Below are 13,667 nucleotides of genomic sequence, written 5' to 3' on the forward strand. Positions count from 1 at the left end.
TCTTATGGGAGGAGCCGCAGCTGAGATCGGGGCCTGGTGAGGCAGGCGCTGCCCAGACACAGCCAGAGACAGTCCCTGCCCCAAAGAAATTACAATTAAAATAGACAATAGGTGAGAGAGAAAACTGAGGCACAGGGAGGAGCAGTGACTGGCCGGCTATTGTATGGTGGGTCCATGACAGATCTAGGAGAAGAACCCGGGGCTCTGTGTCCCACTGCTGTGCTCCAGCCACTGGGCCGCACTGTCACTGGGGGTGGCATTGAAAATACACTGGGGGCTTCCCAAGCACAGCGTGAGAGCCAGTCTCCGCCCGACGCGCTCACGGTGTAAGATATGGAGACTGAACATGGCAGGGCGATATTACCCGGCGCTGTTAAACACCTGCCGTGCCCTACCCCAGAGCAGGCTGCATTTCACTGTTCGTCCGTAAACCACCAGTGTCCCGCGAGCTCTATTCAGGTGGTCCGCGGCTAGTTCCCTCTCAGGTGCACTCCTGGGTGACCACACAGGAGAGAATGAAGGGCCACCCCCTAATTAGTGGAGCTGCACAGGCCTGGCTCCTCCAATTAGGTGCGTGGACCCTGGACAAGATGCACACGTAAGAGGAGGTGGTCGCCTTGGGGGAAATAGTGGGTAGGTAGGAGGAGACAGTGGTGTGAGAAGACGGGATGTGCCCAGTTCTGGGGCCTGCACTCCCAGGAGGTGCTTATCAGCTGGGGAGGGGTCAGAGAAGAGCCATGAGAAGGAGTCAGGGGTTGGAAAACCTGCCCGAGGGTGAGAGACTCCGGGAGCTCCATCTGTTTAGCTGAACCAAGGGAAGGGGAAGGGGTGACGTGAGTCCCGTCTGGAAGATCCTACACGGAGAAGAGAACATTGATAATGGGCCTGGGGGCCGAGCAGAAAGAGATCCAGGGGCTGGAAGCTGAAGCTAGACAAATTCAAACTGGCAATAAGGTGCAAATGTTGAACAGGAAGGAGAATTTGCCATTGAAAGAATGATCTCCGGACGTGGTGTATTCTCCATCCCGGGGAATGTTTAAAAAACTCTGGCATGTTTTGCTAAAGGATCAGCTCTCGTTCAAACGGGAATGAATTCAGGGGAGTCCTGAGGCCTGTGTCACCCAGCTGGTCCTTCTGCCCTTAGATTCTATGGATCATCCTTCCCTAGGCCCATCACTGCCTTTTCCCGAGGTCTTGGGGAGGCTGGCTGTGATTCCTCCAGCCCTTTCATCAAACAGGCAGGGGCTGGACTACATCTCCCATGATGCATCACAGCCACGAATTCCAATGAAGCGCCCCTCCCCGCACCAAGAGGGGACCAGGTGGTGCATCGTAGGAGATGTAGTTCAGCCGGACGCCCTGGCCGACAGAGGAGACTGAGAACGTGAGGAACAGGACCTGCAAGTCCCATGATGCACCACACCGAAGGACTCCTGTGACACACATGGAATGATGGGATTTTGTGAGATCTTGGTTTTCATTTAAAAAAAACAAAATTTCTAGTAGAGCTGGCCAGGAAGTGGGTTTTTTTTTCCCAAGTGGGAAAGCTCCACTTTTCATAGAAATGTCAAAAACCGAAATATTTCAATTGAAAATGGCCTGATGGGAGTTGTAGTTTGAGTGCTTTGTGCTTCCATTCCCTTCTGTGGGCCAGGATCTGTAGCCGGACTATATCTCCCATGATGCACCTTAGTGTAGGATTCCTATGATGCACGCCCTTCCCTCACCAAGAGAGGAGCTGGTGGGGCATCATGAGAGATGTAGTCCAGACAGACACCTTGGCCTATAGTGGAGAATGAGGCTACAAGGCTCTGAAACTACATCTCCCATGATGCTGCCTGGCTATGGATTCCTATGAGGGACCCTTCCCATCACCAAGAGGGGAGATAGTGGTGCATCATGGGACATGTCATCAAGCTGGGCAGCACAGCCTATAGAGGAGGCTGGGGGTGCTGGGACGGGAGGGCTCCGCGTCTGAGCATCAGGTCTGCTGACTCCAAAGCCACCACGTGTAACGATCCAGCCCCATGCAGCCTCACTGTGGGCTTGTTACCCGGCTGCCGTCCCTCAGCAAATGGGGTTCGAAAATCTGCTGCAGGGTTGATCCAATAACCCTACTTTCTCCTTTCCAGCCACCCCCCGTGTTTGGGCTCCCGCGTACATCCTGGGACCTGCAGTTGCGCTTGTCCCCCTGCTGCTGGTGGGGCTGGTCGGCGTCACAGTTTGGAGGTATTTGCGTTTGCTATGCAAACCGGTGATATCCGCATCTCGGGTCGTCTGGCCATCCCCAGCTCCTCCCGCCTGGCCTTTGCTGGAGAACCCCGCGCAATCCGGGAGTGAGAATTGCAGAGCCAGTTCGGCTGCACGGAAACCCAGTCTGGGGGAGGTGATTGAATGGTGGTGGTTGGGTCCCACACAGATACCTGACACCCGCAGGGGCCTGGGAAGGACTGGGTGGCCTCCTGGTTACACGGCTGGGCTGGTGGTCAGGAGAGCAGGGGTCAAGCCCAGGCAGGAGGTTCTATTTTGTGGGAGCCTTTGTCCCGTTCCTTCCCCTTCTGAACCGAAGCAGATGTCGTTTTGCCTCTGAGCTGTTGGTCTCCTTTATTTGTTGGAAGAGGCGGAGCAAACGCCAGGGACTGAGCAGCGATCCGGTAAGTGCATCTATGGAGCCAGGACGCCTGGGTTCTATCCCCAGCTCTGCTGCTGACTCACTGCATGACTTTAGACGAGCTCTGTCCCTCACTTTCCCCCTCCAATAAACAGAATTATAAAATCCGCCCCCACCTTTCCCCGAGCAGGACAGAAGCTCTTTCCAATCTCACTTCTGCCTGCCTTGCAGGACCAGCCCCCGAGGTAACAGCAGGGCCTGGCTCTGGTCCAGGGCCGCCCAGAGGCTTCAGGGAGCCTGGGGCAAAGCCATTTCGGGGGCCCTTTAATTAATTAAGCACCTTTTTAATTTTTACTCCCCCGGCGGCGCTCCGGGTCTCCGGCGGAGCGAGTGAGGGACCCGCCGCCGAAAACCCAGAGCGCCGCCCCCGTCCGTAAAAGCGCCGCAGCGGGTGGCCCTCCCTTACCCACAATGGGATCTGTCCAAGTCTGGGTTGGGGCCGGGGCTGGGACTGGGGCTAGAGCTGTGGCTACCGTGGAGCGGGGCTGGGTGGCGCTCCCTCCCTGCCCGCCATGGGGGCTGGCTCTAGCCCTGCCGTGCCACCCCGAAAGTTCCTCCATGCCCTCCTAGGGTGGTGTGCCCCACAGTTGGGGACCGCTGCTCTAGAAGGGAAAGGCCGTGTGCACCCTTCCCTGCCCCCACCACCCCGAGGCAGCTCGTCCTCCGCTGTGGGGCTGGATTGGAGCCAGTGTCCCCTAGAGAGGAAAGGCCCCATTCCCCAAGTCCATGATTCATGTCTGGTCTGGGTGCTTTAGCCCAGGGGTCCATCCCCAGCCACTCACCCACAGGGGTTGTACGCTGTTGACCGATGCAGCCTGTCCAATCCCCAGCCACGGCGCTGCAGCCGACCGAAGGCTAGCGACCCAAATGCCCTCGCGCCATCCCCAGCCCCCGTAACGTTCTCTCTTTCCGTGGCAGCGCGCGCACCGAGGTGTTCCCGGGCTCTCCGGATGGCACCGGGCAATCCCACATCTACAGCAAGCCCATGAACATGGGGAAAGTACTGCAGGTGAGTGACTCATTCCTCTGTTATATGAGGCCCAGGACTCCTGGGTTCGATCCCTGGCTCTGTGAGGGGAGGGGAGTGCAGTCTAGTGGTTAGAGTGGGGAGGGGGCAGGAGCCAGAACTCCTGGGTTCTCTCCCTAGCTCTGGGAGGCGAGTGGGGTCTCGTGGCTAGAGCGGGGACTACGAGTCTTTAGTCTGTTCCTTCAAGGAAGCCCAGGACTTTCCCTCTTACCCATCACGTTCACACTGAAAGCAGTCATCCACTTCTCCTCCTCCTGCTTCTTCCTGGAGTTCGAGAGGATCAGTCTCAGCCCATAGGAGCCGTTCTCGCTGGCCCGCAGGTCACACCGCTGCAGGCTGCAATCTCTCTCCAGGTCCCCCAGGAACCTCATGCGCCCTGCAAAGGCTGGGCTGGTGGAGGCATTGTGTTTATAGAGGACGGTGTCACTGAAATCTTTCTTCTCAGGGTCATACCCAGGGTTCAGGTACCAGGCCAGGGAGTTGATGGTTGGGTTGTTTGACCTTCTGGGGTTCAGGAGGCAGGATTTATAGCGGCACGGGATGGACAGACAGGCCCCCGTCCAAGCGATCAGGGACGCAGGGACCTCGGCGGGTTGGTCTCAGTGACACAGGAAGCCTGGAAGCAGCAGAGTGACTGAGATGGCAGCGAGGCGCACGCTGTCCGGGCGCTTCCGGTGCTGAACTGGGACTCAGGAGATTGGGGTTTGATTCCAAGCACTAAACTCCCTGTTCAGCTCATGGTGTGCCTCCGTGCCTCAGTTTCCTCATCTGCACAATGAAGAGAACCCAGGAATCCTGAATCCCGACACAACCTTCCCAACCCCCTATCACTGGATCCCATCACTCTGATGCAAGTGGAGTAAATCTCACAGAGGAAAACCTTCCTCTGAACTTGTGACCCCCAGCCGGGTCTCCCCTCCCTTCTCCCCTGCCCCCAGGGCTCTGTGGGTCTGAAGGAGCCAGACCTTCAGGGCGAGGCAAAGGGGCCTTACCCAGGAGGAACAGCAGCCAGAGGAGACACCTCATGGTGACCCCGGGCAGCCGTGGCGCTGGGGAGCAGAGGAAAGAGCAAAGGGCTGGTTGGTTCCTGTGATGACCCAGAGCAACATCAACCACCCGCAGCGGAGAGAGACCAGCTAGAGGGGGGACTGCAGGGAACCCCCTACGTGCTCTAACCACTAGACTCCCCTCCCCTCCCAGGGTTGGGAGAGAACCCAGGTGTCCTGGCTGCCGGGCCCCTGCTCTAACTCACTAGCTGCCGGATGGGTTTGTCACGCATGACACGGTGCAAGGGGCGTGACATTAAATAGGGGAGGCAGCTGAACGTAGGACAACTGTTGCCCACCCTGCTGGGCAGGGAGGTTATTACAGGTCTTGGTGCCCAGAGCGGGGACATTGAGCTTCCTCTGGGAAAACTCCAGCGGGAACTATCCCTCTCCTGACGATCGATCCACGGGGGCCCCAGCAGCCCCTTGCCCTGTGTGGGAGGCTGCGAGTACGTGTGTAGCTCTCACTGGTGCATGGAGCGCTCTCGGAGTTGGATACGCGGGGACAGTCGTCACTTAGCTGGTGACTTTAATCCAGTTGAGAAGAGACAGGGGACCTTGTTCCCGCGACTGTCTGTGTTACTGGCATTCACTTCAAATAAAAATAAAGGCTACAGGGGTGGGGATCTGGTGGTTTGGGGGGCTCATGAGACACTTGGGGGGATCCAGGGGCTGGTGATTTGGGGTGGCTGGTGGGAGACACTAGGGCAATATTCAGGGGGCTGGTGGTGTGGGGGGCTCGTCGGAGACATTTGGGGGGAGTCAAGGGGTGGGAGGCTGGTGGTTTAGGGGGGCTGGTGGGAGACACTTAGGGGATTCAGGAGGCTGGAGATTTCGGGGACCCAGATCTAACAACAGAAACTATTTTCCCTTTCCCACGAGGCGCTGAGCTTTCCCGCAGGCCAGAGACGGAGTCACCCTATGAGGTGAGCGCAGGGTCTGTTACCCTCCCCCCACCCCCGGGCCCCTCTGTCCCCTGCTGGCTGGAGTGTGTCTGCGGCTTCAGCCTCCCCACCCCCCACACTGCAAATCCCTGCCCCCTGCTGCGTGGAACCGGCGCTGCCTAAGTGTGTGTGTCAGACCCCGTCCTGCTACCGGCTCAGGGGAGATTCCCCCAGCCACAGAGTGTCCGGTCCTGGCAGCACCCACCCCGCTGGCCCTGGGGCCCATTGAGCAGGGATCTCACTGGCTCTCTGTTTGGGTCTACAGGAACTCCAAGGACGGACCGAGGATATTTACAGCGAGTTGGTCTATCCCCAAGCTGGTTCCCACTGAGCTCCGCCAAAATTCTGACCAGCCTGGGACCCCTCTGCACGGCCGGGACCTTAAACACAAAGAGAAGCCATCGCTCAATGGGGGCAGATCCCAGCAGGGTCCACAAACGCCGGCTTTCCATTGTGCAGGGGGGTGCTCAAGCCCTGGCTCTGCCCCAGGTCCATCCCCACTCCACCCCTTCCCTCAAGGCCACACCCCTGCCCTGTTCCCACCCCACCTCTTCCCATCCCCTAGTGTGCTGCGTCCTCACTCCTCTCCCCTGTGCCCCGGTGGGCAGGAGGAGCGGGGAGGGAGGGGGAAGCACTGATGGGGGGCTGCCGGTGGGTGCTCGACGCCTGTGCTGGGGTCAAGCGGCCGTAGCTCCATTGGAATGAATGGGGCCAGACCCCCAGCTGGGGTGTCGTGGCCATCACTCTACTGGAGAACTCGACTGGGAATAAATAGCTCCGCAATGCAGGGATTGGGTAATTCTTTTTCGAGATCAACTTTAGAAAAAATAGTGAAAATCTCTAGACAAAAAACAGCGGTTAACTTGGGGTTAAAGGTGAGACGTGCTGAGCAATTCCCAGGAGCAAAGGAGAGGGGAACAAGGGAGATTTCAAACCCCAAAGAGGAGACAGGCAGGAAATTCCAGGGTCAAGTCAAAGTTAGGAGAACCCAGCAGCTGGGGGACGAGCAGTGGGCGTGTGCTTGGTTCAGAGGGTTTTTCCGGCTCCTAGAGGAGGGTGAACACAGGCCGGGGCGTTGACGGTGGAGTCTCATGGGGTTCAGGGTCCTGGCAGCGCAGAGGGCACCACGGCCCGCAGGGACCTCGGCCGGGCTCTGTTACAATAGTCCCCAGGCTGTTCGAATAGTCTCCAGGATTGTCCGAGGGGCTGGCAGTATCCCCGGAGCGCAGGATTTCCTGCTGGGGACGCAGAAAGACACACAGTGGGAAAGAGGGTCTGAAGACCAGTGATCACACCCCAGCTTGAGGGGTGTGTGTGTCTGCCCCTATGGGCAGTCAGGCGACGAGCGGTTGGATCAGGGGCCGGGCAGCAGGGACTCCTGGGTTCTATCCCCAGCTCTGCGGTGGGAGAGGGGTCCAGTGGGTTAGAGCATGGGGGTTGGGAGCCAGGACTCCTGGGTTCTGTCCCTGGCTGGGGGAGGGACAAGAGTGACTGGTCCAGGACATCTGCTGATGGAGGCGGGAAGGGCTGGGCCAGGAGAGGGGCCAATAGACAGAACCAGGGACGGTGTTTTTCTTTCTGGCCACATTTCAGCCGGCGATTTCCCAGGGGCGGGAAAGGGGGACAGGCCTGCCAGGGCAAAACCCAAACCCTCGGGGTCAACACTGTCCTGGGACCAGACCGCAGCCCCGCAGTGCTAAGGAACTGACAGTCCAGGCCAGGCAGACCCTCGCTGTAATTCTGTCTGTGCCCACCTGGGGGGGACGTGGAGCCAAGAAGGGCCCCTCTGTTTGGAACGGGGCTGAGGTTACAGGTAGGATGGTATATTCCACCCCACCCCCGTGCCGAGGCCACGATCGCCCCCTATTGTCTGGGCCCCAGGCTGATTGCGGGTCTGGGCTGAGCTATCCTGAGCAATTAGTGACCTTTCTATTCCCCTAAGGCACAGCGACCCGTAGTGCCATGCTGGGGCATTGGGGCCAGTCCTGACTGTCAGGGGAGAGCCCGCCCCCCCGCTCCCTGCCCGTCTCCCATCCGTGCCCGGATTGTGCCCGCCGCTGCTTAGCCAGAGAGAGGAAAGTGAAAGGACTCAGACGTTGCTATACAACCCCCTGCACCTGCAGAGAAAGGGTGAGTTTAGAGCTGCCCTTCAAGGTGTTCTGGGGCCTGCCGCCCCCCAGCTTGCCCCCCTAAGGGGACCCACAGAAATCTCACCCCTCCTCACCCCATCAGGTGCCATTTCCCCATTCGCCCTCCAAAGCCGCTGGACTGATTGCTCAGCGCCCCCCAGCCAGATCGGCTGCCGGAGACGCGACTGCAGGACGCGCTATAAGGTAATTGCATCTTCCCCTGCTGATGGGAGTTGGGGCTAGTGGTTAGAGCGGGAGGCTGGGAGCCAGGACTTCTGGGTTCTTCGAGGGTTGAGGCTAGAAGGCAACAATGGTACCCCCAGCCGATTCTCAGATCTACCGTCATTTTCAGAGTCAGCTGGAGCTGTGGGTGCTCTGACCAGATGTGAGGAGCTCTGTGTGTCCCCCATCTTCCCACGTCTGGTTGGTCAACTGCCCCCCACCCCGCCAATCTATAGGTCTCTGCTTCCGGGGGCCGTGAACTGTCCCTGGCACTTTGGGTCACTGTGCTGCAGGGGAGGGGCTCGGCCCTGGCAGTCAGGGCTGGCGCCGATGCCCCGGAGCAGCACTAGGGGGCGCTGTGCTGCAGGGTGGGGGCTCTCCCTGGCAGTCGGGGCTGGGGTTAAGATCTCCAGGCGGGAGACGGGACAGGTGTCACACCCGGAGTTCAAGGGACTGACTGAACCGTGTCCCAGGAAGAAGCCGTGGGCAGCGGGTTTCCTTGGGATCCCCAGGGAGGCGGGAGGACAATTTCCCCATCTCTGCTCCTGCAGGAACCCGGCCCTTGGAAGCGACACCCTGCAGAGGGGGGCCCGGTCGGCTGATTACCTCCCCCTGGAGACTGGAGAGCAAAGGTCTGAGACCGTTACGTGCTGCTCATCTCGGGGGCAAACCCCAGGGCTGGGGCGTGCAGGACGGACCCCTCCCGCAGCCTGAGGGGGGAGCTGGAGGGGGGATCTCTGGGGAGCTTTGGAGCACACAGGGTGGTTCTCGGGTTGCTTCAGGGGTGTTTCCCCCGTAACGCTCGCACCGTGGGGCTCACGCTGCTTGCGAAGAAGAGCTGGGGGGCAACTTACCTGCGGCCGTTCCGCGGGCGGGGGGAGGCCGTCCGGCTGGCTGGGGGTGTCCCCGAGTCGGCAGGCAGCTGCGCAGCCGGGAATAATCCCGGGGAGGAGGGAGAGAGACACAGATCTTGGCCCAAGATGGCTGGGAAGTGGGTGTCGCAGAGGGACCGCGGAGGGGGATACAGGGGCGGGGCCCTGCCTTTGTCATCGCGGTCTCCCCTGGCCGTCAGGGCTGGCCCAATGCCCCAGGCAGCGCTCGGGTGTACTGGGCTGCTGCGGTTAGGGTGGAGGCGCTAGGGGGCGCTGTGCTGCAGGGGAACAGGGTTGGGGCACGAGGGGGCGCTGTGCTTCAGGGGCGGGGTGGAGGCCCTCGGGGGCGCTGTGCTGCAGGGGGCGGGGTGGAGGCACTAGAGGGCGCTGTGGTGGGGGGCAGGGTGGGGCGTTACGGGGCACGGTGCTGCAGGGGAGCAGGGTGGGGGCACGAGGGGGCGCTCAGCTACAGGGGCGGGGTGGAGGCGCTAGGGGGCGCTGTGGTGGGGGGCAGGGTGGGGGCGATGGGGATGCTCTGCTACAGGGGCAGGGTGGAGGTGCTAGGGGGCGCTGTGGTGCAGGGGGTCGGGTGGAGGAGCTGGGGGCACTGTGCTGCGGGGGAGCAGTGTGGGGGCGCTAGGGGCTGCTGTGCTGCAGGGGGCCAGGGTGGGGGCACTAGGGAGCGCTATGCTGTGGCGGGCAGGGTGGGGGCGTTTGGGGGCGCTGTGCTGCAGGGGGCGGGGTGGACGCATTAGGGGCGCTGTGGTGGGGGCAGGGTGGGGGGGCAAGAGGGCGCTGTGCTGCAGGGAGCGGGGTGGAGGCACTGGGGGGCGCTCTGGTGGGGGGCAGGGTGGGGGCATTAGGGGGCGCTGTGGTGCAGGGGGTCGGGTGGAGGCTCTGGAGGCACTGTGCTGCGGGGGAGCAGGGTGGGGGCACGAGGGGGTGCTGTGCGGCAGGGACAGGGCAGGGATGGTCAATGCCGCTTCTCACACCGCGGCTGCTCCCCCAGGTCCTCCCCCGACCTTGGTCTGCTCAAAGCCCAGAGGAAGGGGCAGCGTCTCTGTGACAAAACTACCCCGGCTGAGGCCCAGCCAGTGGCCCTTGACGCGGGACAAACAGGTGCTCTGGCGCCTTGCGCTGCTCAGCAGCGGGGGAGGGGCGTTCTCAGGGCTCTTCGTCCCCCGTCCCCCAAGTGGGAAATCAAATGCAAGGAGCAGCCGGGGCCTTTGACTCTGGACTGCGCCATGCCCGGCCTGCGGCGATGCACACAGCCTAACAGCAGGCGTGCCTCTGGGTTCCCGCTGTGCAGCTGGGAAACTGAGGCACGGGGGTGAATCGGAGACCCTCATACACAAGTGGGCTCAGAGTTCTGGGCTCTTCTGCTACTTTAACCACTAGACTCCACTCCACCCAGAGCCACGGATAGAACCCAGGAGTCCTGGCTCCCAGCCCCCACACCCTCATTGAATAGAGGCATCCGGTCTTAGCTCCCGGATGGGGTTGGGGTTGGGGTGTGACTCTTCCTCTAGCGACCTTCTGTGTGTGTACGTGAAAGTGTCACCCCCCTTTTCCCTTCGGGGTCTGTGTCCCCTCGAGACTTAAGGCCCCCCGGTTTCTATAGGCCGTGTCTAGTTCTCTTTGTTCTCGTTAGCACGGACACACGACCCGTAGCCAGGGCTGCAGACACACGCTGGAGCCAGATGTGCTGCTACGGCGTTTCTGCGATTTAAAGTTCATCTTCCGGCTGATGGTTTGTAACTTTGCTCCTTGGGGCCTCTTTGCCCAGCATCTCAGGGCCTCAGGGTTTTCCTCGCTCACTTCCTTCTGTCAGCGTCTCTTCGCTCCGAGGCCCAAAATAGCGAAGCTAAAACCTTGCAGGCCTCAGCCCACAGGCCTCGCGTTTCAGCCTTCCCGCCTGAGCTCTCGAACACGGGCTTATTCCGTCGAACTCCTCATTGGCTGGAGACCTCCATAATCCAGCCTCTTAACTCGACTGAACAGACAGGGATTGTACGGGACATGACATGTTAACGAATCACAACCTCACAATCAGCTAAACTCACCGGCTACACCCCGGTATTCCCCTAGGTGTCTCCCACCAGCCCCCCAAATCACCATCCCCCTGAACCATCCCCATCCCTGTTCTCATCCGCCCAGCCCGGTTCTTACCCTCCACAGCCCCCTCCTGCCGCCAGCCTCTCCCAAGCAGGTAACGAGCCCCCACATTAACGAGAACGATGAGGAGCAGGTTGGCAGCCATGAGGCTGGGGCTCAGACGGCTGCCTTCTCAATACGTAAATCCCGCCCGGCTTCTGGCAGCCACATGTCCCCGGTGTTGGGCCGCAGGGCAGCAGCCTGGCAGTGGAGGATAAAACTGTCGCCTTCCCTTAGTGCTGCCTTCCCTGCCGGCCACGAAACCTCGATCCTGGGCACGTTGGGGGCAACTGAGGGCGAGAGTCAGGTTAGACAATGACAGGGACTCAGGTCCGACAACACAGCCTAGGAGTCCCCCCGGCTCTAACCACTCCCAGCCCTTCCCCTAGAAAGGGAACCGTGACAGCGTCTTCATGGCTGTGACGGGGATCCTAGTAGGGAGCCAGCTGTGGTCACTCTGTAGGGCTAAATTTTAAAATTGTACTATCAGAATTGCTGTAAACCTTGATTTCATTCTGCCAGCCACCCTTTTGGAATAACAGAAAGGAATGACTGTCTGAGACTGGGATCCTGTTTCCCATATGCATTACAATTAGGACCTGTTCTAAAGTTTAGTTAGTAAAAGACAGGATTTTGTATTGTGTCTCTGGTAAATAGATTAGAGAAATGTTGAGGGCCTGAAGCCCCAATGTGAATTGTTTTAGTTCTAAGATTTAGCAAGGCTTAATTTACAATGTATTCTGCATACCTTGGAAGGTTTCTGTGAGAGACTGTTTGTGGGAATGAGGAATGCATGCATCAGGAAAAGAGAAAGTGTGAAAGCCATCCCAAATGTCCAGATGGTCAAGAAAAAGTGAGAGACTTGGAAACAGCAGGAGACAATCAGAAAATATCCATTGTCTCCACGCTAAACATGTCAGCAGCATTGAGGACCTCAGAGGTGAGGCAGGCACCCCCGAAGGCGAGACAACAAATACATGATAACAGCAGAAAACCCCAAGATTAACACCACTTAAGGACTAATGATTACAGGAGGACATTGCAAAATGCATGGACTCAAATGGGACTTTACAACTATAAAGATGGGGTGTTTTGCCGTGGAACTCTGGGTTCAGTCCTGCAAAGCCTCGGAGCATCGGGTCGCGTCCGACAGAGCCCTGCTCCTCACTCGTGCTCAATCTAACTGGCCAGTACATTGACTTGAGCTACAAACAGACTGGTAACTATAAAGACCATCTGCAGGACTTGTGTGTGTGTGTGTATTTTGTGTGACTGAAAGCATATGCTAAGTGTTGTATTTACAATAAACGTGGCATTTTCCCTTATCCCTCTTGTAAGATCCTATTGGTATTATTTTTTTAGTACTGCAAAGAATGGGGCAGACAATCCCCATAAAGCTGGTGGATATTCCAACACTTAGATTTACCAAGACAGCATAAAACAGCTTCTTTATTACCTCACGGGTTACTAAGCCATCCAAACAACACAGTTCCCTTAAAGTGACCCAGCCTCAGGCCTCCATCCAGGTACCCACATCAAATATGACGAACATTTCTGTAAATCGTATTTCATCATATAAAAGAACAGGTTCTACCAACCCCCAAAGGATCGGACGCATCACCTCCCAGGTTAAGGAATGTTTCAGATCTTACCCAAATACACGCTCCCGCCAATTCTCATGAACTAAACTAAAATTTATTAAAAAACAAGAGAGAGAGTCTGGTTAAAAGATCCATATACAGACAGACCTGAGTTCAATTCCTTTGGGTGCAGATTCAGAGCAGAGATGCTGAGCTTTGTAGCCACAAAGTGTTTTTTCAGAAATAGTTCATAGTCCAATGTCCAAATCTCACATTCAGGGCGCACCAGCACAACTGGGACCTCAATCTTGTGACTCAAATTTCCCCTGAAGAAGCTTAAGCAGATCTGAGATGACAGACTCAGGACCCAAGGATCTTTTATACAATTTCATGTCCTCTTTGACAAGTTGTCCAGCCCTGGTATGGGGCCATATCCCCAGGCCTTCCTCCCTGGAGACACTATCTTCCTGTAGCCCTCCCCAGACTCAGTCCTTACTCAGCATCACAGTGTGAGAGGGAGCCCAGGTTGGTAAGTGAGAGGGCTCAGCGGTACCCCAGTTCCATGTTGCACCCCAGGGAACCGCTCACAGTGGCTGGGAGTCAGGACTCCTGGGTTCTATTCTTGATTCTGCCCCTTTGCCCATGGGGGATGGGGACCCTCCTCTCGCGCCAAGGGCTGAGCGCCTCCTCAGATACTTTGAGATCCCAGCTGGCCAGTGCTAGAAAAGGACCGAGCCTCATTCCTTCACCAGGGTCTTTCCGAGCACGGGTGTCGTGGTCCTTCGAACTCTAACCCAGCGGGCCCATTTGGCCTGGGGCTGGGGAGTCTCTGGGGCTGAACGGGGTAAAAGGAACAGGCACCACCACACACCCCCCGTTGTCACCAGCGCTGGGGCTGAGCTTTCGCAATTTCCAGAGAAAGGGGAAGTTTCTCTGCGGCAGCCAGACAACAAAGTGAAGTGCGTGGAGCCAGGACCCCCGAGTCCCGACTCTTAGCCCCCTGTTCTAACCGCTAGACCCCA

The 13,667-nt window shown here is 58.5% G+C and overlaps 1 protein-coding gene and 1 long non-coding RNA gene across 4 annotated transcripts in view; both read left to right on the plus strand.

The window, feature by feature from the left end:
- LOC141977279 (sialic acid-binding Ig-like lectin 12) overlaps positions 1–7,142 on the plus strand; it is a 21,369-nt gene extending 14,227 nt beyond the window's left edge. For 2 of the 3 annotated variants that reach the window (XM_074938671.1, XM_074938672.1), the window contains exons 4-7: positions 2,133–2,229; positions 3,590–3,680; positions 5,627–5,670; positions 5,954–7,142. In XM_074938671.1, coding sequence (XP_074794772.1) covers positions 2,133–2,229; positions 3,590–3,680; positions 5,627–5,670; positions 5,954–6,019 — 298 coding nt within the window. In that variant the 3' untranslated portion in view covers positions 6,020–7,142. The other variant, XR_012636193.1, reaches the window with a different exon arrangement.
- A 688-nt stretch (positions 7,143–7,830) lies between these two features.
- On the plus strand, positions 7,831–12,373 carry LOC141977281 (uncharacterized). Its single transcript, XR_012636195.1, has 3 exons — positions 7,831–8,021; positions 8,591–8,671; positions 11,822–12,373. It is a non-coding gene; the product is annotated as an uncharacterized LOC141977281 (long non-coding RNA).
- Positions 12,374–13,667: the final 1,294 nt, after the last annotated feature.

Source organism: Natator depressus, chromosome 24 (genome assembly GCF_965152275.1).
Source record: "Natator depressus isolate rNatDep1 chromosome 24, rNatDep2.hap1, whole genome shotgun sequence".
Taxonomy (NCBI): Eukaryota; Metazoa; Chordata; order Testudines; family Cheloniidae; genus Natator; species Natator depressus.